Consider the following 27,320-nt stretch of genomic DNA (forward strand, 5'->3'; position numbering starts at 1 on the left):
CGTATAAATGAAGATATTCAATCAATGTAATTGAATCATATTTATACTCATCAACATAAATCATGCATGTAGAGGCATAAAGATTCTCCAAGGTATAAGGAATAAAACTAAACATACATAAAAATACATATAAAATTACATATAAATAAAGATTACATGTGAAGAGTCATGCATGATAAATATAGGAGGTGCAAAACGAATGAGAGGTTAATAAATATCAGAATAAAAACGTCAACCATCAAAATTGCAAACAACCTAAATCGTCTAAAGATTCCTTATACATCTAGGATATGATAGAAATGACACAAAATTTCAAAGTTAAGGAAAATAAAATAGGATCCAAAAATAGGAGGGTGCTCCATCTACGCCCATTTCAGAGGTACATTACCAGTCATGGTTAAAAATATACGCAATGTCCCCATCATCAGGATATGTTCTCCTTGGTGGCTGCCATCGTACAAAAAGCAGAATCAAGAGTTCCTAATGAAATGTTTTACAGCTCATATGCAAATGATCCCATGTTTTCTATGAGTGGAAGAATACAGATACCTGGGAATCATAATTATAACTACAACCATTATTCTAATTCAATTCCCTTGTAGATCTAATTTTATAGGTTTTTAGAAATGTAGAGTGAAATTTATGGCTACAGGAGGGGATTGTGTCTGAAAACTTATTTAACACATTAGCATTATATAATTTAAGGATTATATATGATTCCCTGACACACAATGTACACCTATCAGAATCATTACCATATGGGGGAGCCCTCACAATTATGGACCATGTCAGGTCATAAGGAAAGTTACTATCCCTAAGTTTATTTATATATGCTGCTAAGGTAGTGGAGTTCTTATACTTGGGATTTTGAAAAGGAATTCAGATGGGTCCTATATCTCCTTTTGAAATCTATCATACTACCTATATATATCTTGTTTTGTCTATTGGGTATGCTAACTATACATTTATACACCACATTATATTGAAGACATGATCCTGCAAGTGGACAGATTTTGGGGGTTCTACAGTTACAAATTTTATTCAGTGGCGACCTACTATTAATGTTCTTATTTATATTGCTAACATTATTAATATCATTAGATTGGGATATGGTACCTGATTCATTAAAGTTTGATTATCATTTGTTACATTAGTATTTGGGGTTGACACCTTAACTTTACTGTTATTTCCACACTGTAAAGTCGCTGGCATTTGGAAGGGCATCCAGCTGTAAAAATCATGCCAAAACAGACACAGAAACATGGTGCTGGCCAGCTCCTGTCAAACCGTCCAACCCATGCCAGCATGGAAGGAGAACATTAAACAATGATGATGATGCCGATATGGGTTGGACAGTTTAACAGGAGCTGGCCAGACAGGAGCCAGCATCATGTTTCTGTGCCTGTTTTGGCATGGTTTTCACAGCTGGATGCCCTTCCAAATGCCAGCGACTTTACAAGTGTAGAAATAAGGGTAAAGCATGGAAGGAGGGCATTAAACAATGATGATGATGACGACGTTAGATATATATGTATACATATATATAAATATCAGTATTTTTCGGGCGATGACTGACAAAATATTAGGGTTCTGGAGTCTGTATGTTTTGTAAAATTTAATACATTTTTCATTTTTATATATATATATATATATATATATATATATAATATAAATATAATATAATATATATATATATATATATAATATATATATATATATATAATATATATAGTTGAGTATTTAGCCTAATAACCCCTACCAAGTCTGCATCTGCTGCCTTCCTTCAGTCTCTCAACACCCTCCCTTCTAGTGATACTACTCTGCTACTTATCTAACTAAATCTACAATCATACTTTTGTTTCCTTCACCCACTCATCCTAGTTTTTCTTCTGTCTCCCCTATTTGCTTACTTGGTTACATTGCCTTGAGCAGATTGACATGCCATAGAGTAGTGAGCACTTTCAGTCTTGTTGAGTCCAAGGTAAACTCACTCATGTTGATACTACAATAAAATACATCCAGTATATTCTGTAAAGTGGATTGGAAAATGATCAAAGACAAAATGAAGTCAAGAGAACTATATATTCTTGTCAAGGATATGACAATTCTAATGTTGATACCATGATAAAATGCAGCCATTATTACACTTTGTAAAATGGTTGGTGTTAAGAAGGGCATCCAACTGAAGAAAAAATGTATGATCAAGTCAAGATCTCCTGACCTATCTGAATATAAATGTTTTTTTTTTCTTTCTGAAGGAGCATGTAATATCACTGCAGACACTCCAAAATACAAGTTTCAAGATAAAGGATTTGCTGAAATCTAATTAATTTTAATACAACCATGAAATGAATCATTTGTTAAAATCATATTGCAGTTTGTCAAGGAACTTAGAGATTAATAAATCTCACTTTTCTCAGACAGACAAACAGAAAGATAAGACCAACACTAGTACTACTACAGCAACAAGAAAGTGGCACTATCACTCGTCTACATTTATTTATACACACAGTGGTTATTCTAATGTCTAAATCTATCAAAGCATGTATTCCATAAAAAAAAACAAAAAAAACACTGATAACAGAAGGACAAATAAAAACATTAGAGTTATATTGTTTTTAACTTTAAATTTAGAAAGGCTGCAGTTTAAATAATTGAAATAACCACTGTGTGTATAAATAAGCATGGACTTTTTAGATAAAGTATATAAGTACAATGGTGGTGGTGGTGGTTGCACGTTAGTCGGTGATGCTGTAGTACTAGTGTTGGCATTGTGTAGGTGTGGAGCTGCTAGACAACTGGTGTGGTGAGTGTCGGAGTGTACATGAAGTTGTGTACTGTTGCTGATTGTGATGGCGTTGTCTATATTTGAGGGTATCGCTGCAAGTCCAGTAACAGTGGTAGTCTGCATGGGTTTTTATGCACACATGAACATCTGTGTACAAATATACAGGTAGCACAACAACACACACTAGCATTGCCATTATTACCATTGCAACATGTACCCCAACATTCACAGAATTAAAACCATTACCACAGTGCATGTACATAGAACATCATTACCACCAATACAACCACCACCACCACCACCACCACCACAACAACAATCCTCAAATACCAGACAATTGTTCTGCTGCTCCATCAACCACTTTAGCATCACTATGGTAACAGTGAAAATATTCTACCAGCATTTAAGGGGTATGAGGGGAGAAGACACACATTCCAGTAGATATTTGGCAGAAGTACAGGTGATGGTAATGGTTGAGTATTGGCATGGTAGTGCTGTTTCACTGGTGGAGTCAGTATGGTCATAATGTGTTGTTGTTTAGCCAGTGGTTAGAGCATTGGGCTCACAACCATGAGGTAGTGAATGAGATACCTGGACTGGGCTCTGTGCTTTGTTCTTGAGCAATTCCCTTTATTTCACGTTGCTCCAGTTCACTCATCTGTAGAAATGAGTTGTGATGTCACTTGTGCCAAGCTGTATCAGCCTTTACCTTTCTCTTGAATAACATCAATGGTATGGAAAGGGGGGGCTGGTATGCACAGGTGACTGCTGGTCTTCCCTAAACAACCTTTGCCCAGACTTGTGCTCTGAGGGTAACTTTCTAGGTGCAATCCCATGGGCATTCATGACCCCGGGGGGAGGGGGTATTTACCCTTGTTTAGCCCTAGGCCAGTCTATGGTCAAAGTTATGGTAACCATGACCATCCCATCATTTATTCAGGTAAAAAAAAATATATACCACAGCCTAAGGAAACTAGTGATGGTTTGTATCTGTAAAAGTTATACACATGGAAGAAGGATCTGAAATTTCAGAATTGGCTCTTTGTCTGAGACAAAAGAATTTAAAAACATTTTTTCTTGTCGAATTCACAAATACTACACTTTTTATTCTGACATCCAAAATATGTTTTCCTTTTTCTAACCCTTTAGCATTTACACTGGCCATATCTGGCCCAAATATTCTGCCTGCTTTATGTTCAAAGTGGTCAGATCCAGCCTCTCACAACTACCCTACAATGTCATTCTAAAAATAAACAACCACATCTTTGAAATTTCAAAGCTATGAGATAATACAGGAATAATTTTATAAAATGTGATTATGTAAGTAATACATTTGACAAAGTAATCTCAATGCTAAGAGGATAAGCCAGCTACATCTAGCTTCTTACACCTATCCTACAATGCCATTCTAAAAATAAGCATCGAAAACTTGATGCTACAAGATAATGCATGATTAATTCAAAACAATGAGAATAAATAAGCGTCACATTTGACAGAATAATCAGAATGCTAAAGATTAAGATTATCCTATCATTAATGAATTTATATCAAGGATGCTTTTTAAGAGTATTGAATTGATTTCACTAATTGACTGGTACTTTGTATTATTGTTCTTGCAAAGATGAAGGGCTAAGTTAGAGTTTAGACTGTGAAGGTCTATAACTAAATACCTCAGCTATTTTGTCCAGTACCAGGGGTTGTAGCTAATAGAAGCAAAAAGAGTGACCACTCCTCACGAGCACATTTTTCAAAATTGGTGTTTTTTCAAAAATTTATTTTTTAACTCTTTAGTTCATTCGAGCAATAAAAACTGAATCTCTTTCTCTTGACACTGGACAATCCCCATGGAGTTTCATCTTTTTCATGTCACATCTATATCAAAGGTTGTAAGTTTCACATATAATGATATTGTTACTGAAACATGAAATTAATGAATGTAGAAAACAATTATGCATATTATAACTAGTGAAATATTTCGCATAATATAAGAGAAATGAGTTAAAAATTGTTTGGTATGTGTCATAGCACCTTTTTTTATGTGCTCACTCCCACTAACTTTAGAACTTAGCAACACCCCTCCCCAGCACTGTGATGATTCTTCCATTCTACTGCCTAAATTTGGTTTATTACCTATTTTCACCCAAAATTCAATTGTTTAAAAAAAGAGGCTTATTTGTATTAACATTCAGTTCATTTAAATAGTAAAACATATTCATGTATCAAAGGTGAACAAATTTGTCATGGCTTTAGTCATGAATATAAATGAAATTTAAACAAAATAATTGTACTAAATGTGACTTTTGCTGTTTATTTATACTTTCAACAATTCTTTAACCCAAGAGCCCAGAGTAGTCTCACTATGTCCAGTTCAAACTCCACCAATATTAGGAGATTAAGAAAAGACACTATCAATAACATAAAGATGCGAATGTATACAGATATGGTATCAAAAAGTTCTTGGAGTAGTTATGTTTACGGAGACATGTAGATTTGTGCTGCATCCAAGCAGTAAGGTGGAGAGGAAGTTCTGCTAGGTTACTCACAGGTAAAGAACATAAGTATAATATTTTCTGGGTAGGGAACACTGATGGAGCTGGTGTTGTGGGTATACTCCTTGCGGAGAAATGGGTTGATAAGGTAATCAAGGGAGTCAGAGTCTTGATAGAATACTTAAGCTTAGATTAGTGCTACAACATGGATTAGCAACCATTATCTCAGCTTATGTCCTTCAGCCAGGGTTACCTGATAAACAGAAAGACCAATTTTATGACACCCTCTTGTAGACTACCTCATCAACGAATGACAGGGACCTTCTCTTTGTGGCTGGTGACTTCAATGGGCATGTTGGATAACATGCAAGGGACTTGCATGATGTACATGATGGTTATAGATTTGGTTCCCACAATGAGGAAGGAACCAAGCTGCTGGAGTTCTGTGATGCAAATGATCTTATAGTTTGTAATACTAACTTCAGGAAACCTGCCAGTCACCTATTCACCTACTGGTCTGGTGGCATACGAGTCAGATTGACTACATCTACTATCAGTAGATTTTGTAAATTGAAACAAGCCCATTGTGCATATATGTGTGTGTGTGTGTGTGTGTGTGTGTGTGTGTGTGTGTGTGTGTGTGTGTGTGTGTGTGTGTGTGTGTGTGTGTGTGTGTGTGTGTGTGTGTGTGTGTGTGTGTGTGTGTGTGTGTGAATGTGTTTCTTTGTGTCTGTGCCCCACCACTGCTTGACAACCAGTGTTAGTGTGCTTACATCCTTGTAACTTAGTGGTTTGGCAAAAAGAGACTGATAACCAGGCTTAAAAAAATTACTGGGGTTGCTTTGTTTGACTAAAATTCTTCAAGGCAGTACCCCAGCATGGTCGCAGTCTAATGACTAAAACAAGTAAAAGATAAAAGATATAAATACACACACATACAAAACAGTAATGGAAATGTTAATTGATTACCCCCATTAACAGCAGGTCAAAAGTTCTGCCACCACCAACACCACTGCCAGATCAAAGGTTACCTTGTTATAATCAAAAACCAAGATATGTTGAATAGTGTATCAAAAACAAGAACAGTGGAAGGTAGAATCCTTAGGGAACTGGACATAGTTCTTTACAAAACTCAGATGTGATCTTTTACATTCTGTGTTCAATTCTCACTACTACCTTTCATCTTGTCGGTAGTGGGGCATCATTCAAATAAATACCAGTAGTTGTAGTTTAGCTGCAGGTCAACTCTGACTGGGCAGGCTTATGACTCAACTCTTACACATTTAAACCAACCATATCTGGCCCGAATATTCTGCTTTATGTTCAAACTGACCAGATCCATCCTCTCACACTTATCTTGCAATGCGATTCTAGAAACAGACATTCACATTGAAATCTTGAAGCTACAAGATTGTGGATAATTAATTCAAAACAATGTGAATAAATAAGCATTACATGTGACAGAGTAATCTATTCAGATTACTCTAAAGGGTTAATGCATTCCAGTGATACCTCATGCCTTTCTTTTAGATATAATGTATGTAAAATTATTAACCAATGTGTCCTTCCTTATTCAAGATGACAAAGTAAGACCTGGCAGCCTCTTCCAACATTGAGCAAGCATGTCAAGATTCCTATATTGAAAGATATTTTTTGCCAGCTGGCAAAAATAAGTCGTATTTGTATTTCAAAAGGCCACCCATGTCACGTTCTGTGTCATGCTGAATCTCCCTGAGAACTATGTTAAGGGTACTCATATCTGTGGAGTGCTCAGCCACTCATATGTTAATTTCATAAACCGGTTGTCCCAATGACTGGATCAACTGGAACCCTCATCATCATAACTGATGGTGTGCCAGATTGAAAGATATTTTAAAACGGTTTATTAAAGGAAAAATGTATGATTCTATGCATTCAAATATAATGCTGTGACAGTGTACTGGAATAAAGCATGAAGCCGTAAATTTATCCTCTATAAACTACATTACACAGATAATGTATTCTCTTCTTTCACATAAACTGTGTAAGATGTTTGTATGTTGGTCAAGACAATTACCACACAGTATGTAAAACTCATATTTTTCACTATGATATTTTGTGTTATCAGTTATCAAGGTGGTGCACCACTGCTATGCTTTTGTTGTCATCCACTCATTGCAAATAGCTGATCAGCAGATGAAAGTTTAACATTCCTTTCATCTTTCTCAGAGAATTTCATTTAGATAACTAAAACAATGTTTCTTAAAGGTAGAACAGTCATTAAATAATGTAAGACATGCATCAAGTGTGGGTTATGTATGCAGAGAAAGAAGATATAATGACCTCTCCACATAACTTCCAACATACCATAAGCAATTTTTCTTAAGTTAATGCAAACATACTGTGATAGTTTGGCTTGTTTTCAATATTCTATTATTAGTAACAATTATTGTGCCTAGTGGATTTATGCTTTTCCAGCTCCCTACCCTACAACACTTTGTCTTCCATCCAATATATACAGCTGCATTAGAATCAGGGCAATTTTTGGTTACATTTAAAATTACAACCCCCCCTCCCCATCTTACACACCAGCAAAAATGGTATGTGTTTATCTTATTTTTCTTTCTCTTTTTACATGTTTCAGTCATCAGACTGTAACCATGCAATCATACCACCTTGAAAGGTTGAAAATGGACCCCAGCACTGTTAAGTCTGATACTTATTCTAGCAGTCCCCTTTGCTGAACCACTAAGTTATAGAGACATAAATGAACCAACACTGGCTATCAAGGAATAGTGTAGAACAAACATAAAGACACATGTATGTGAGTGTGTATACAGGGTGCGTAAAATACTTGAGGACAGATTTATGCTTATAAAAAAACATATATAATAACAGATAAGTTTATTTATCAGAAAATGCTATGAGGATAAAAATAAACCTTTTCTATAATGTTATTCAATAAAGCCACCTTCAGCTTCAACAACTGCTTCTATATGAGATCTAAATAATCTACATGCTCGAATCAAGTGGTCCTGGTTCATTTTGAACATTACTCTGAGTATGGCAGCTTTCAAAGAATCTTTGGTGTTATGGGCATGTTCATTGACCTCTCTCAACAATGCTCCACATATGATAGTCCAATGGACTGAGATCTGGGGAATTAGGAGGACAAATGTTAGGGGCTATGTGATTATGAAAATTTTCAACCATCCATTCCTGTGTTACTAGAGCCATGTGTTATATTGCAGAGTTTCACTGAAACACACATGGCCTTCCGTTGCATACACTGTCTATCCAGAGCTTAACAATTATTTCCAGGACCTCAATGTAGGCAGCAGAGTTAACTTTAAGGCCTTGTGGAAAGAAGTAAGGAGGGATCACATGTCCTTCACTGCTGACAACCCCTAAAACCATGACAGTTTCAGGATATTTTGTATGCATAACACTTGGAACTTCAGAAGGGTCTGAACATAACCATCTGTCATCTCTTCTCTTAACTTTTTGATCTTGGTCGAAGTTTTGCTCGTTTGAGGAAAACCAAATCAAATCTTCTGCTGGATTTTTCAATTTGTTTATGAGCCTTTTAGATGTAGTGATGTAGTGATTTTCTCTTGCTTTTTCTGATAAATTGACTTTTCTTCATCATATAAGACATGTCTGATGTCTTTGTGAACAACATTTCTGACTGCTCCTTCTGACACATGGAGATCTTTTGCAACTGACCTCATGGACTTTCTGGGATTGTAATCAATGGTCTGTTGAACTTGCTGGATAAATTCAGGTGTTCTGATGATTTCAGAGTATTTAAAATGCTTTTTATGCTTTGATACTGGTGACATGTTTCCATCTTCAGTCTCTAGCTCCTTACAAACTTTGTAGACGAAAGATCTGGCAACTTTTAAAATATAAAGGACCACCTGGATTTACCTAGGATTTTAACTAAGGAGCTGTACCTTCATGGAAGTACCAACCAACATCCATATTCTCTGGAAAAAGATGGGTTGTAAACATTATTCTCCTAACTACCTTTACTCTTTATTCTTCTATCTTATTCCTTGTAAACTGTAAATTTTCCTTGTCTAAAATATTCATACCTTGTCTCTGATGACAGAATACCCAGTCTGTGGACATATTAACCTACCACTGGAGTTATCCCAGAAATGGCTGTAAAACTTCAAATTCACCTCACCCTAATTAAATTATTCTAAATGACTTGAGATGCTCATTCTACTTTGGCTTTGATTTTTCCTCTAATATATATATATATATATATATATATATATATATATATATATGTGTGTGTGTATGTATGTATGTATGTATGTATCAAGTAATCAAGATTGAAACAAGACAAGAGGAAAACAAAGGCATCAAACTACCAGGTAAACTGTTATGACACACAGGTTCACAAAGATGCACCAAAGAAAGGGGCCATTCAACAAAACTGCCACCAACCTCAATGACAGCTCCAATGCAGCCATATAAGTAACTGCTGTATGCTATGATCAGGTAGTCCCAACCTATGCCACTCACAATGGCAGCTCCACCACCACCACCACTGCCAATAACAGCAGTCCAGGAAGCTAAAATCAAGAGACTGATGAAATTACATGACTATATCTCGCATTTGTACTTAATGTCCTAATATATCACACATCTGATAGTGGACTGTTACATTCAGCTGTTTGGTGATGGCTACCATCAATTTACTGTGGTTGTTGATGATGTCCTAGACCTGAGAGACAAATATGCCTAACTTGATGATGTCTGACCACCGAGAATATCTCTTCCTCTTGGTTATGGATGATATTCACTACCTGAGGATTACCAACTCTTTCCCAAACCTGAACACAAAGGACCCGGCCACATTTAGAAGCTGACAATCTCTGAGTCAATGTGGTTGAAAGCTAAAGCCACAAGCACTGTGTGCCTTCTTTCTTGTGTCAGATAGGAATCTGCTATATTGAGGCAGTTGATATGTCTGAAAGAGAAATGAGAACATTGAAATTTGGCAGCTTTCATGTAACATTATGTCATCATTCATTTGTAACCAGAGTTTGTTCAGAATACCTTGCTCATCCTGTATATGTATACTTACAAACATAGAATGTTTTTGTGGTTAAGAAGTTTGTTTCAAAACCATATGGTTTCAAGTTCAGTCCCATTCTGTAGCATCTAGAAAGCATTCTCTACTTTAGTCCTGGCTAACCAATGCCTAATGAGTGAATTTAATTGACAGAAGCTGTGCAGAAGGGTGTGTATATATATATATATATATACATACATACATACATATATATATATATATATATATATATACATATATATATATACATATATATATACATATATATATACATATATATATATATATATATATATATACATATATATATATATCATCATCATCATCATCATCATCGTTTAACGTCCGCTTTCCATGCTAGCATGGGTTGGACGATTTGACTGAGGACTGGTGAAACCGGATGGCAACACCAGGCTCCAGTCTGATTTGGCAGAGTTTCTACAGCTGGATGCCCTTCCTAACGCCAACCACTCAGAGAGTGTAGTGGGTGCTTTTACGTGTCACCCGCACGAAAACGGCCACGCTCGAAATGGTGTCTTTTATGTGCCACCCGCACAAGCCAGTCCAGGGGCACTGGCAACGATCTCGCTCGAAAATCCTACAGGAGCCAGTCAGGCGGTACTGGCAACGGCCACGCTCAAAATGGTGCATCTCATGTGCCACCCGCACAAGAACCAGTCCAGGGGCACTGGCAACGATCTTACTTGGCTTGCCGGGTCTTCTCACGCACAGCCCATTTCCAAAGGTCTCGGTCCGTAGTCATCGCCTCGGTGAGGCCCAATGTACGAAGGTCTTGCCTCACCACCTCAGCCCAGGTCTTCCTACATATATATATATATATATACATATATATATATATATATACATATATATATATATATATACATATATATATATATATATACATACATATATATATATATATATAAACTCTGCCAAATCAGACTGGAGCCTGGTGTAGCCATCTGGTTTCACCAGTCCTCAGTCAAATCGTCCAACCCATGCTAGCATGGAAAGAGGACGTTAAACGACAATGATGATGATGATATGTGTGTGTGTGTGTGTGTGTGTGTGTGTGTGTGCATGAGAACGGGTGTCTCTCTTTGTATTTGTTCCCATTGCTTGATAGCTGGTGTAGGTTTGTTAACATTCCCATAATTTAGTTTTTTTAGCAAAAAGGGACCAATAAAATAATTATCAGACTAGAAATAAGTACAGGAGTTGATTCGAATGACAAAGCCTTTCAAGGCAGTACCTCAGTATGACACCAGTTCAATGACAGAAATAGGGAGACACACACACACACACACACACACACACACACACACACACACACACATTGTCATAGATTAAAATATACACAGACATGGCTGAGTGTTTAAGAAGCTCACATTACAGCCACATGGTTCCAGGTTCTGTATAGAAGCCTGTCATATATGTGTGTATTTTGTGTTTGTCCCCTGCCACTGTTTGACAAGTATTGGTTTGTTTATGTCCTTGTGGCCTAGTGGTTAAGCAAAAGAGACCAATAGAATAAGTACCAGACTTTAAAATAAGTACTGGGGTCAATTTGTTCAATTAAAACACTTCAAGGTGGTGGCCCAACTAAAGAACTTCTCCACCCTTATAATTTGCCCTTGATGCTAAACAGCTCCCCCACCCCTAACAGAGAAGCTCCCTTGTTGATTCAGTAGGGATGTTGTTGTTGTGGGCACCAATGCCAATGTCAAATGCATGGGAAAAGAAGTGAGTTGTTGCTATGACAACTACCTCATGCTTAACAACAAAAGACCCACCTCTATAAGACAGTAACCACTGCAAGTGACACTGATGTAGAAGTAATAGCAGACCATTCTTGAAATCCTTCCAACAATAAGAGCATGATGCTATAAAGACAGGTGGGTGGTGATATAAGCCATATTAAATCTCAGTATATGACATTTACTTTATCAGCACTATTTAAAGGGAACACTTCCTAGTTGAAGAAAATGGGATGGTCATAATGGGAATGTCTTTGATCACAGGTATACTCTGATTAGGACTGAGCTGAGGCTAAACAACAACATTATCTAAAGCAATACTGAACAGTGAGTTGAGTTGAAGCAGAAATGTCAAATTTGAACACATTGACATACTTTTAACACACACACACACACACAACTGTATTGAAACTAAACATACAAGTATAGAGAAGTAGACAACCATGCAGATACATACACACATGAATACAATATACAGTTAAATACAAATGTAAATACACACAACTACACTTATGCACACACCCACATTTGTCCATCCCATTTATGTATGACTCAAGTCAAAAACGAAGTTACAAATATCACACAGACACATATACAGCTGTTTATTTACAAGTGACGCATGCATGCACACGCACACACATACACATACAGATACAATTGTTAATGCATACACAACAGAGACAAAAGAGTTGTTAGTGTGAAAGAGTGAGAGGAAGAACAGAAGAGAATAGAACAGCAACAAAGAGTAGTGGAGTAAGAGGGAGAGAGAGATGGGGGGGGGGGAGGGAACTATTAGAGAATTATTAAATTAACTAGTTTTGAAACAAGAGGTGTACGTAAATGGAGAAAACCACACATACACACACACACACACACATATATGTAGAAAGATGAAGACAGATAATAAATATCTGCTTGTCTGAATAAATATATATAATAGCTATTGAATATGTGTGTATGCGTGTTAGTGTATATGCATGACTTAGTGGTTATGATATTTGGTTATGATATGATAGTTGTAAAGTCGTGTGTTCAATTCCCAGCAGTGTGTCGTGTCCTTGAGTGAGACATTATTTCTCGTTGCTCCAGTCCACTCAGCTGGCAAAAATGAGTAGTACCTGTTATTCAAAAGGTCTGCTTTGTCAAGCTGAATCTCCCTGAGAACTATATTAAGGGTACATGTGTTTGAGGAGTGCTCAGCCACTTGCATGTTAATTTTATGAGCAGGCTGTTCCTTTGAACAGGGGTATACATTGATATCCAGATATTGAAGCAATACTATGTGCTAATGTCATCATCATTATCATCATCCATTTTCCATGGAGACATGGTTGGACAGCTTGACAGGAACTGGCAAGGCTAGGAGCTGTACCAAGTTCCATAGTCTGCTTTGGCATGGTTTTTGCAGCTGGATGCTCTTCCTGACGCCAACCACTTTACAGAGTGAACTGAGTGCTTTTTATGTGGCACCAGTACGGGCAGGATCTGTTTTTGGCATGGTATTTACAGCTGGATACCCTTCTTAATGCCAACAACTTTACATATATTACATTATCACCATTTAATGTCCATGTTCCATGCTGGCGTGGGTTGGACGTTTTCAGAAGGATCCAGTGGGTCCAGGGACTGCATTGTGCTCCAATGTCTGCTTTGGCGTGGTTTCTATGGCTGGATGTCCTTCTTGACACCAACCACTTTATAATGTGTACTGGGTGCTTTAGCATTACTGAGGTTGCCATGCAGCCTGCAAGCTTATTATAAAACCTGAGAGAAGGAGCTTTATAGTAGCAGGTGAAGGTTAAGATATAAAAGAAGTGATGGGGGGCACAAAGTAGGTTCTAGTTGTAGGTGACCACTTTTAAGGGAGAGAAATGAATCAGTAGTAGCTGTAAGGAGACAAATAGATAGTGACAATGGGGTGTCCAAGTGATACCTCAAGGTAGGAAGTGAGTAAATATTACATATATACATATATGAGATCTGATCAATAAGTATCTAGACTGTTGCCATAGTAACGAAGCTAAAGTACACAGAGTAAAGTCACTTGGCAAAAATTGACCCTGAACTCTGCATGAGCACTAAGTTTTTTAACATTCTAGCTCACTTCCATTGTTCACAGCAGTGCTTGGAAAGAAGGTGTGGAGCATGTGATCATTGCATTGACCATGACAGAGAAAGTTGTCATGGCGATACCTGCTCAGAGGCCTACGTGGAGTTTCAGAAAGTGTATGGAGAGGAGTATATGAGCCGCACAGACATTTCCAAGATAACAGAAAAAAAATGTCGATATTGACAAATGTTCTGGGAGACATGCAACCAGTTGAACTGACAAAAACAGCACAGATGTGCATGCAGCTATGAGGGGAAATTGTCAAATCACCATCCATGATTAGTTACAGTTCAGTCTATTATTCTTTGTAAGCCTAGTACTTATTCTATCAGTCTCTTTTGCCGAACCGCTAAGTTACGGGGACGTAAACACACCAGCATCGGTTGTCAAGTGATGTGGGGGGGGGGGGGGAACAAACACAGACACACATATATACGACGGGCTTCTTTCAATTTCCGTCTACCAAATCCACTCACAAGGCTGTGGTTGGCCCAAGGCAAAAGTAGTGGGACAGAACCCAGAACCATGTGGTTGGTAAGCAAGCTACTTACCACAAAAGCCACTCCTATATATATATATATATATATATATATATATATATATATATATATATATATATACACACACACATATATACATGTACATATATATGCACACACACACACACACACACACATATATTATACAGATAGGGCTATAATCAAGTGGTGTCCTCTTGAAATACATCTGCTTATATCAGTATTCCATTTCCATATGTAAATGTCATACTTGTGTGAGGCATGCTTAAGAGTTGAAAATACTAGAAAATATTTTCTGCAGAATAATATCAAACCAGGAGATTGGAAAATATTTTGGTATTATTTTTACACACACACACACAACTACCATCACCACTGCAACCGCTGCCACCACCACCACCACCACCACCACCACCATACATCTATGTAATAAATGAAAACCAATATAGTAAGCTATCTCTCAATATCACTGTTAGTATGTATAAACATACATCTATCAATCTACACTAACTGATGAAGACTGATTCAACATAATGCAAAATGCTGTCTGATTCAGGCATCATAATGTAGTTTGAATGAAGTATTGTGTGAAACAGTTGTTAAATTTGTTTTAAAAGCCAAGACAAAAGAATAGTTTACACTTCACCTTGTTTTTCCAATATTTCAGGGATAAAACATCTTTATCAAGAGAAAATAGAGAGCAGTGGCAAACTGGTGTTGTTGTATTTACCAAACTGGTTCATGCAGTTCATCTTTTATCTTTCATTTGTTTCAGTCATTAGACTGTAGCCATGCTGGGGCATTACCTTTAAGAAATTTTAGTTGAATGAATTGATCATAGTAATTTTTTTTAAAGCCTGGTACTTATTCTATCGGTCACTTTTACCAAGTTGCTAAGTTACAGGGGTGTAAACACACCAACACTGGTTGTCAAGCAGTGGTGGGAGACAAACACATAAACAAAGACACACAATAGACTTCTTTCCGTTTCAATCTACCAAATCCACTCACCAGGCTTTGGTCAGCCCGAGTCTATTGGAGAAGACATTTGCCCAAGGTGCCACACAGTGGAACTAAACCTGGAGCCCTGTGGTTGGGAAGCAAGCTTCTTATTACACAGCCACACCTGCTTATTGTTAATAAATTGATTCAGTTTATGAGTGAGGCCAATCTCCTTAATTCTTAAATTACTGACATTGTGTTCTGCTGCTTTGATTTTAAGTATGATATCTTGGGTTGGCATTTCTCCATGTGTTTTTTTTTTTTTTTAACTGATGTCTTTCTGAAGACATGTTCTTCGATGTGAATATCCAAGCTATTTAGTACACTATAAAGGTTCTCAAACATATTCATCTGTATGTTTGATCCCTCACTGCAGATCATCCAACAGATTGTAGTAGTGGGTCTGTCACCAAAATATGGCAGTCTTAGAAAAAAAAATGCCATCTTGGAAGGAGTGAACTGTCCTTGGGGATATACTGACAAAAGATGGAATGTGTTTGGTGACAGATGGTATGTTACCTTTGCCTGGTGGAACTATTTTTAACCATTTGGTGTTGACAGAACATTCAACACCAACCCTGAAGTAGAATATAGGGGAATTTTGTACAATGTTGTTGTTTTAAATAGTCTAAATATATCTCTATTGTTTGTTCAAATTTTGCTTTAACAAAAAAAAATGAATGAAAATAGTTCAGAAAAATATATAGTTTACTAATACTTTAAGCCCCAAATTATTTTTTGGGAGCCTCTATGAATATATGAATACACTCACCTTAGTGTTGGTCACATTAATTGTATCACCAGAGATTTCTACAATGTCACGAGAACCAAGTTCCAATTCTCTGTAAATAGAGAAAACACAATAATAATAATTATATAATACAGTCATACTAAACAGAAAAACAGAAACCAACTTGAGAAATAGTAGTCATACAACCTATCAGAAACATCAGCCAATTATCTCTCTCTATTTAAAATTCTTTGTCTGTTCCCTATGCATTTTTAAATGGCTCCACCAAATCAAATCAAATTTTACAAGGTAATAGTATTACACCCCACAAGTGTCAACATGTAATTTTTATTTTCATTTTGACTGAAACAATATAACATTTTTCTTGAAAATAATCTTTCTATAGTCAACTATAGTAATTCCTCTCCACAAGATTTCTAGTTCATGTATAATCAATGCTTGATTCATAGGCTTTCTTCAATTCATTTTGCAGTCAAGTCAGCTGTACTGAAATAATTTCAGTGCTCACATTACTAATAAGTGTTTCTGGAACTTCTACTGCTTCTTTGATTATTCTACGTGTCTACTGTGGTTCTCTATCAATTATGGAAGTTTCATTCCATTATTTTATTTCAACTATATTTATTTAATCATTCCTGACTTAAGTCTCTCCTCTTTCTGGGGTTTTCAGTGTTCCTCTATTTTGACTTTTAGAGACTTCCCAGTTTCTTATTTACAAGATGGTTTAGATGCATTTCATATGTGTTTGGTAATTTTAAATTTGTTGAGAAATCTGAAACATGGTGTTACTTTTGGATATAATTCCAATTATATCCAAAAGTAACACCATGTTGTATGTGTCACAGATTACCTGAATTTTTTGCAGACCAGAGTAAAAACAATAGAATTTGGTTTTATCTTTGTTTTGTACTTGAGATGACAGGGATATATATGATTGGCTGCCCTTCATATAAGGGAAGAAGAGCATCTCTAACATGCATTTATGGAAGGGCTTATAAAGGAAAAATAGAGAGGTGACAGTAAGTTAGAACAGAGACACATTGTAATGAATTAAGAAGCTTGCCATCCTTCCTTCAGGTATGTGTGAAACCAGGGAATGATGTTACTTGTATGGTTTTGTAATATAAACACAAACATATACTCTGTGTGTGTGTGTGTGTGTGTGTGTGTGTGTGTGTGTGTGTGTGTGTGTGTGTGTGTGTGCGTGCGTGTGCGTAATAACTGAAAGATGCAGGATTCCAAGAGTGCTTTGTATTTTTGTGTCTCTACTGCTGACTCTGGAGCATGCAATGTTCAGCTGGCCGTGGGAAAAGCAAGGTTCTTCCTAGAGAAGTCCAGCCACAGAAAGAGTCTGGCCCTGGGACTTGTTGACAGACATGGCGAAGCTGGGCTGGAGCAGGAATTGCAGTCTTCTGAAGGCGAAAGGTATGTCTGATCCCGAGGGAGTAAGGGGAATCCTGGGAATGAATACATCTTCACCTTTTCTGCATCCGGACAGGATGGTTGCCTCAACAACATGCTTCATCAATTTTTTTACAACCGAGTTTTTGCGAAAACCGAACATTAATCGAAACAGTTGTTATGACTAAAATATGCCGTGGAACATACCTAATGCACATCTGAAATTTCAATTGAATCGGTCTGGTGGTTCAGTGGTTTGGCGCGGCTTCACCTGAAAGCACTTATACACGCAAACCGTAAACAGCACAAAAGTATAACTTTTTGAAAGGTAGCACGGGTATTGATTTGATTCAAAAGGTTACCAAGGTCATTGCTTTAACGATGTCACACCCCAAACCGTCTTTTCTCAAGTGTTAGTGAAATGGATGAAGGAAGTAGTAAGTACTTACCAGTAGCTTGTGCAGTGCAGAGGCTGTCATTGCTTTAACTATCTCATGCTACACACAGAAATCGCTTTCATTTATTGCAATGGAAAACCTCAGTGCCAAATGTTTACTGTAATTGGCAGTGGTTATTTTAAGGTCACATGGGGTCACAATGTGTGTGTATACCATGGTGGAGATTAATTGTTTATACATCAGAGAAGGAATGGGGGTCAGTCGTCGTCGTTTAACGTCCGCTTTCCATGCTAGCATGGGTTGGACAATTTGACTGAGGACTGGTGAAACCAGATGGCTACACCAGGCTCCAATCTGATTTGGCAGAGTTTCTACAGCTGGATGCCCTTCCTAACACCAACCACTCAGAGAGTGTAGTGGGTGCTTTTACGTGCCACCGGCACGAAGGCCAGTCAGGCGGTACTGGCAACGGCCACGCTCAAAATGGTGTATTTTATGTACCACCCGCACAAGAGCCAGTCCAGGGGCACTGGCAACAATCTCTCTCGAAAGTCCTTACACACAAGTGCCAGAAAGACGATGCTGGGCACAGGTGACTTCACGATTTCACTTTCGCTTGCCCCAATAAGTCTTTGCAAGCTTAGTTTCGTGTCCATTGAAGGAGATGACGTTGGCATGGGTGCCAGTCGTCGAATTTCACTCGATTTTGATTTCACTTGCCTCAACAGGTCTTGAGAAAAACAAATTAGGAGCTACCTCAACAAAGGCATTTTGTTCAAATGTGAGTTTGTCGAATTGTGCTCAAACAAAGCACAATTTAATGAAATGAACCATGGCATAAGACTTGTTGGGTGAAAAAGCATTCATTTACTGAGTTTGGTTTAAATCGGCTCATTGGTTCCAGCACTATGGCCTGCCTGAAAGGCATTTTTTGAGTCGACTTTACCTGTGTTGTACTCAAACATAACGGAATTTGAAAAAAATAATAACGAAACGCAAAACCTGGGGTAAGAATGCATAGGTATGTCAAGTTTGATCAAAATCAGACGACTTTTTGAAAAAAATCGATAATTATCGATCGAGTTTTTGCGAAAACCGAACATTGATGGAAGCAGTTGTTATGACTAAAACATACCTTGGAACATACCAAATGCATGTCTGAAATTTCAATCAAATCGGTTTCGTGGAACTCGAGTCATAAACCTTCGATCTTGCGCACACGTGCACACACACACACAGCGTTTCTGTTTTATATATATAGATGACAAACTTTTAATTTATTGATCTAAAACAAATAATGAAATCTAAAATAAAGAACAAAAAGTTTACAATAATAAAAATATTGTATACTTTCATTTTTGACTGCCAACATCCTTTTATGTTCTATGAATTAGGAGCAGTCGTGTATTGGATTGGTTAAATAAATTACATTCCTTGCCCCAAAACTGTACCACCTTGTGGCTAAGTTAAATATCATGAGCTATAATATCATTCTACTTGTCTCTTCTCATCTTCCTCCTTTCCATCATAAATGTGTTCTAATAGTATAGAAAAATTACTTTGTAAAAAGACAAATCAGATATTTGAATTAAAGTTATGCAGACTAACAAGCAAAAGAAACAAAAAAATATTGTTAGGAAAATAATTGTGTACATTTAGTCTTTTGATTTAGTTACATAAAATTGCCACCTAAAAGTGAAAGTGGGTGAAACAAAATGGGCTGCATGGTGAAAAGAAACTTCGGTTTTTTTCATGAGAAGTGTACATCACATCTAATATTTTGGTACTGATTTGAAACCATCCCTTAGAATTAGCATCTCTAATCAAGTTTTTCTGGGAAAACATTTTCAAATTTTAGCCATGGTATAACTTGTATAGTAATTTTAACTGTTGCATAAAAGTCAGCAGCAGTGATATATTGTCCTTGTGCCAATTATTATAGCCGCATTGAACTATTCTAAAACTGGGATGATCTAAAAATTAAGGAAGTTAATAAACTTAGCCAAACTCCCAGGATGTGAGTTGTGATGTTAAATAGGATGTGAAAGATGAATGATGACATGATGCTGGGTGTGTTGAAGTGGATGAAGGTGTGACAAGAGACAGGAGAGCATACACACAAACAATTTATACATTTGTTTTACATCCATTTCTTCCTGCTAGTATGAGTTAGATAGATGAATACATATTAAGGCATTCACTAATTTCAAGTAAAAGATTTTTAAACGGTGGTGCATCAGCATGGCCACAACTCTGAGCTGAAACAAAAAAAAAAAAAAATTCCGTCTTTGAAAGTAGAGAGCCGGATTATAATTTATTGGCAGGAAGGTCATCATGTGTCGCTTTAAGTGAGAGAAAGCACTTATCACATGATACATCAATTATGAAAAACAACAAACAATAAACTATGAGACTGTAAAATTAACTAAAGTTAACAGCAATAGTATAAACTCCTATTTGGAATTAGATTTTACACAATCTAACAGAATAATGAAGTCATAAAGTTGTTCAGGTGGTTTCATAGTTTTCTTTGAACAATGAAGTTCATCAATAGAAGCAAGGCTATCACAATAGACTCTGGACTCCAAAGTTGGAAGGTTAAGCACCACATCAACACAGGCACTTTCAACTCACTCAAAGCTTATATTATGTCCCCCATTCAGGCCCTGCATTGATGGCTACAACCAGTACTTTTTCACAAATTGTTATTCCTGGAGAATTCTCTTGTTGTACATGTTCTTCTTGCAGCTGTCAGCTTGCAACAGTTTAAGCACCAATCTCACAAGGTGATGTGAGTGTGGATGTACGTATACATATGTATATATGTGTATATGCACATGTGTATGTGTGCATGCCTGCAGGGAAAATGAATGTTAGGTGATGATAATGATGACAAGTAAATGATTGCATAAAAAAAACAACAAAGACTGGCGTTTCATCAGTTGCAACGAGGGTTCCAGTTGATCCGATCAATGGAACAGCCTGCTCATGAAATTAAAGTGCAAATGGATGAGTACTCCATAGACATGCATTCCTTTAATGTAGTTCTCAGGGAGATTCAGCTTGTCACAGAATGTGACAAGGCTGGTCCTTTGAAACACAAGTACAACCCGTTTTTGCCAAGGTGTATAAAGTATGTAAGAAAAAGTTAAAAATCATGGGTAAGTCTGTCTATCTTGGTAGTACGCTACATTTAACACTCTTGACAAGGAGACCAGTTATAAACTTCCTAAGGCCTGTGATGCATTTGGAAAGCTTGAATTAAGGCTCTGGTTACAATCTGACAGCAGCAACAAAAGTTAAGATCTATCAAACATGTGTCTCAACATGCACTGTTGTATGAATGTGAGACTGGGACAACCTGCCACAGGTATATCCAACATCTTGAGCAATTCCATCAGCGATGCTTGCATAAGATACTGAAGATCTTATGTACCTGATACACAAGTGAGCAAAAGTGATAAATATCAGGTCCATAATTATGAAACTTAGGTGGTCTGGTCAGCTTGTCTGTTCATGGGACACCTGCATGCCAAAACAGGTATTGCATGGTGAACAGGTGCAAGGAAAACAGCCCCAATGCAAGCCACATAAGCGTTTTAGTGACAATGTTAAAGACACAAAAAGATCAATGTTGATACTAATACCTTGGAAAATCTTGTGACAGACAGGAAGCTGTAGATGAATTTCATTGTTACCATTGTTAAAGAATATGAGAACAGGAGGGTTGTATACACCGAATTCAAACATACTGGTAAATATATGGAGGAGGTGAACCCTCTCCTTGAGAAGGGCATGAAAGAGTCTTTTACATGTGACTAGTGTAGTTGTGTCTGCTTCTCAAAGGTAGGTCTACTCAGCTAAAAGTGTGGTCATGGAGGCGCTTCCATCTACTAATGTGATATTCAGCATGATCACTTGAGCACCTTGTGTAGCAGAGGGTGTGGGTTGGTCAGTGGACTCACTTGGCATTGTTGGTCCTAATATTCAAATGGTCAAGTTGTTGCTGGATTGTGGTTGGTGTGGAATGATTTGAAGGTCCCTTACAAGCCTTAGGAGCAATAGATGTCATTAGCAACAGGGGAAACCAAACATGAAATGTCTCTTAGAGTGAAATGGGTCTAAGAAATGGTTTTACACACACACACACACACACATGTATACAAACACACACACACACACATGTATATAAATACACACACACGCACACACACACATGTATACAAATACACACACACACACAAAATTAATTCATGTTAACTCAGACCTATTTCGGCACATTCCTGCTTGTTTTAGTGACATCACAAAGAGATTTTAAAAACTGTTTACAACATTTTGACACAGTAGAACTGTTTTTCTTCTAAGAAATGAAGAGCCCATGCTGAGCTGTTTTAAATTTCTGCTAAAGTATGATACTTCATTGTATCATACTACAGACACTATTGGTTATTGATATACCTTCCCAAAATGTCCTACCGCCTTCCAATTGAGAGATTGTTTAACAACAACAAGGCATTCTTTACTGTCGTGAAAAGTTTTTGGTTCATACCAAAGACAAGTTTCATCTTGCATTGAAGTTGATTTCAACATAACAATTATGGTCATTCATAACAACACTATCCATAACACTATTCATGAACTGCAAAACGAGCATCCCTGCAATGTAAAGTTTCTTGTAACTTCATGATAAAAAGCAAAGTTATACCAAATACCCTTTTGACCATCTTTATTTATTCCTTAGCAAAAAACATCCTCTAACAACCAACCTATACTCTGTGAAGAGTATAAGAAATTTACAACATTTTGAGATTTGTCTTAGAGGACTGACAAAGTCATTAATAAGTTGTTTGGGGCTTAGAGATGAACATGCAAATATATAAGGCACTCCCTTTACTATAATTAGCAAAAAAAAGAAAAGAAAGTAAAGAAAAACAGTCCCTTTTCAATTTTGAGAATTCCCCAGTCACAACCTGAAAACATACTGTTCCCTTGCACCAAATGGACAGAATTTCTTCTGGAAACCCTAATTATTGTCCAGGCTGTGGTTTCGATGGATATAGTTAATGCAATGACTCTTTCTGCTACAATGTAAAGCCATCTTAAGCCGCCTCATGCAATTTAAGGCCAACGAGTTTCATAATAGCTAACTAGCTGTTTCATCTCTGTAAGCTTTAAAAAAAAATTAATCCATTTATCGCTCTCATCTGGCTTCATATCTAAACTACCATTTCAAAATGGGTAATGAATTTCTCAAAGGCCTCTTTAGAATCGTGCTTTAACATGTGGAGAGGGAGTGCTGGTCCTTACTGAAGACATACTTGATTACAAAATGCTTCTGAAACGTGAACGTTGCTGTAATTCGCAATTTCAAGGAGTCAGACATATTTCACACTCGAAAAGTTCGCAAACTAACAATCATTTTATCCATTGTCTGTATACTAAATGGTAAAGCACGCATGGCACTGGATGTCTTATGTGTAAGGGAAGGTATATGTGTTTACATACACAGCTGTATGTGTACACATGCATGTATACATACATTTTTGCATACATATATACATAAATATATACACATACATGGGTTTATCTGTAATTATAAATGTATATATAAAGATACGTGCATATAATATACATGTAAATACACACACACACACATATATATATATATATATATACATACAGATGACGCACACACATATACAGAAATATATATATATACACATGCATAGATATACATATATATATATATATATATATATATATATATATATATATATATATACATGCATAGATTGCGCGCGTGTTTGTGTTTGTACACACACGAGCCTATACATAGATTTTTCAGGAGCTAGTATTACATGTAATGGTAGTAATCGTGGTACCAGTCTTGACTTGTTTGACTTTCGATCTGGAGATGTTGGTTGGAGAGATTTAATTTTACAACACATAAAAAGTTACTGCTGTACACATACTGTATACATAATAATCATCACCGTTTAAACTCCGTAATCCATTATATATATATATATATATATATATATATATATATATATACACACACACATGCATACATGTATATGTGTGAGTGTGTATGTATATGGATAGATATAATTATATATGTGCGCATGAAAAAATACTTATGGGAGTCTGCAGCATGCTGCCCCAGAAACACACGTCTGCCATCATGTGTGTGTGTATCTTACAGTAGATATACACAAACCCATACATACATATATTTATACACCTTATAGTAGTTATACACATCTATCCACACACATTTTATACATTTATTAATAACGTTAAATAAAGCGTGTGCGCAATAATCTCTATAAACACCTCGAAACGATATACACACACTAGTTGTAGAGTACACACACACATACACACACACACACAACCATATATGTAGATAAAGTTACAGGAGAAGTTTAAACAAACGAGCACACAGCACTTACAAAACCCTACATACACAAACCAGGATCCTGATCAGCCATACACGCTCTCTTTACATTCACACACACACACCACATGTAAAGGATATGGTTTTTCAGTTTCAATAAAAGACAAAACTAAATACAGGCATACTTCAACTTAAATCGATAATTGGTTCCAAGCGACTTAACTCGAAAAACGACGTAACACGAAAAGCATTTTTAAAAACTATTTTAGTTGACATCTATTTTAATAAATGGTTTGTACATGCACTTTATTGGCTTTTTGCCACTTCACTATTGGTTTTAAGGTATTTTAAAACTTATTAATGCTTTTAAATATATTCGCCTAGACCGACGTAAAGCCGAAAAAGATGAACTGCCAAAAGACGTAACTTGAGGTATGCCTGTATATGTATATAAATACACACACACACAAACACACGCACGCACGCACGCACGTGTATATGTGTGCGCGCTATATCTCAGTGGAAGCCGAAAGTTCTAAAATCTTCCAAATCTTTTGCCGAATCGACAAAACCAAGTTTCAATCATTCGCACAAACAAACACAAAATAGAATTTACGTTAAAAAGAATCGTACATCCGTCTCCCGCAGATGAGGACTCATTTTACCAGTTCGTTACTAACATGCGCGCGTGTGTGTGTATATAACCAGATGTTATTATTACATAATAATAATAATAATAATGATAATAATGATAATGATAATAAAAATAATAACAATAATAATAATAATGATAATAATGATAATAATGATAATAATAATGGATATCACAAAAACAGAAGATGTGTGTGTATATATATATATATATATATATAGATAGATATATATATGTTAAAGAAAAACTTACCGTTTGGTGAGAGGCCTGACTCTGACAGCAACTTTTATATTAGACATCCTTTTAGCTGTACATCCATTTTGGTAAGACTAGATGTCTTGCTTCCATTCCAACACACACACACACACACACACAAACAATCCTGTGTCTGTCGGTTTATTTCTGTGGGTAACAAATAATGCTACTGTAGAAACTATTGAAATATGGTTATATATATATATAATTATAAAAATGTATAATATATGATAATTCGTACATAGATGATGTGATATTATATAGAAAACTTAATATATATATATATGTATGTATATATATATATAAACTTTTGATATAATATACAGGTCTGTGGTGTGTTTCTCTGTGAAACAAAACTATGGTGCTGTACCAACTCGCGAAGTAGAATTACAAAGAATACATATATATATGTGTCTATATACACACACACATTTTGTCAGTCTATGTTTTATACAGTTATTTTCTATTAGTCACATAGAGAGAGAAAGGAAGAAAGAGAGAGTGAGAACAATGAGGGCAGCTGATGAACCTCCTACAGAACAACCCTCTCAGCACCGCCACTTCGTTGCTTCCTGTTTTAGCAAGAACTTGTTGAGACTCTGCTGTTGTGAAGGTTGTGGCGGAGCCGGGACGATGGATGGCGGTGGAGTCTATTGTGTTAAGAGAAATTTGTGGGGTGGGGTAGCTAGATTGGAGAGTTGGAAAACTTTTGTTATAGTAGTGGTGATGGTGAATTCTAATGTGTTCAGAGAAAGTGATGTGGGATGACAGAATATTTATAGAACTTTGGTAACTATTGTCGTAGGGGTGGAGTCTACTCTGGAAAATTTAAGTGGGGAATACCAGAGGCTACCGATAGAACTTTCACAACTATGCTATCACAGTAGTGTTGGTGAAGTCAATTACGTTTGAAGAAATTGATGGGGAGTGACAGGATTATTATAGAACTTTCGCAACTATATTGTCATAGCGGTACTGGCAGAGTCCATTACATTTAGAGACATCGAGGTGGGGGTGACAGAATAATTACAGACCTTTCGCAACTATGTTGTCTCAAAGTGTAGTGATGGTGGAGCCTACAACGTTTAGAAAAATGGATGAGGAATGACTATTACTATAGAACTTTCGCAACTATATTATCCTTGTGGTACGGGCAGAGTCCATAACGTTTAGAGAAATTGATGGAGGGGTGACAGGATTATTATAGAACTTTTGCTGTAGTAGTGGTTTGGCAGAGTCCGTTACGTTTAGAGATGTTAATGGGGATGACAGGATTATTAAAAAAACTTTCGAATCTAAACATAAGAAACTCCCCCCCCCCCATAACTGTCGTTATGGTATAGTCTGCTGTGTTTAGAGAATTTGATGGGGGATGACAGGATAACGACAGAACTTTCACAACTATAGTATTATTTTGGTAGTCCTTTATATTTAGTAAAACTAGAGGGGAATAACAGGGTAAATAAAGAACTTTAAATATACTGACGTTTTGTTATTGCTATCGTTTAACACAAGACGAAAGCCGATCGAGTAGGCTTATGATCGAAAGCATTCCAATCGTGATCATTTCACTTTTTCTTTCTTTTTCAGACAGCGGATTTCGTTATCCAATGTGTTCTTTCTTATTTTTAAAGAAAACAGTGTGTGAATTAAGGGAGATTTGACCGATATTTGTTGTTAGTAGTGATAACGGAGCGGTTGTTTGGTCGTTGCTGTTAAACTGCAGTC

At 36.6% G+C, this 27,320-nt stretch overlaps 1 protein-coding gene across 2 annotated transcripts in view; it reads right to left on the reverse strand.

Moving 5' to 3' along the window:
• LOC106874278 (uncharacterized) overlaps positions 1 to 27,320 on the reverse strand; it is a 160,897-nt gene extending 133,577 nt beyond the window's left edge. Inside the window, exons 1-3 of one of the 2 annotated variants that reach the window (XM_089338313.1) lie at positions 27,079 to 27,320; positions 25,590 to 25,739; positions 16,508 to 16,577 (exon numbers count right to left, since the gene is read on the reverse strand). In XM_089338313.1, the coding sequence (XP_089194439.1) occupies positions 16,508 to 16,577; positions 25,590 to 25,636 (117 nt within the window). In that variant the 5' untranslated portion in view covers positions 25,637 to 25,739; positions 27,079 to 27,320. Of the gene's footprint in view, positions 1 to 16,507; positions 16,578 to 25,589; positions 25,782 to 27,078 lie in introns of those variants that run through there. The other variant, XM_014921952.3, reaches the window with a different exon arrangement.

The sequence above is a fragment of the Octopus bimaculoides genome, chromosome 20 (genome assembly GCF_046866305.1).
Source record: "Octopus bimaculoides isolate indiv1 chromosome 20, ASM4686630v1, whole genome shotgun sequence".
Classification (NCBI taxonomy): domain Eukaryota; kingdom Metazoa; phylum Mollusca; class Cephalopoda; order Octopoda; family Octopodidae; genus Octopus; species Octopus bimaculoides.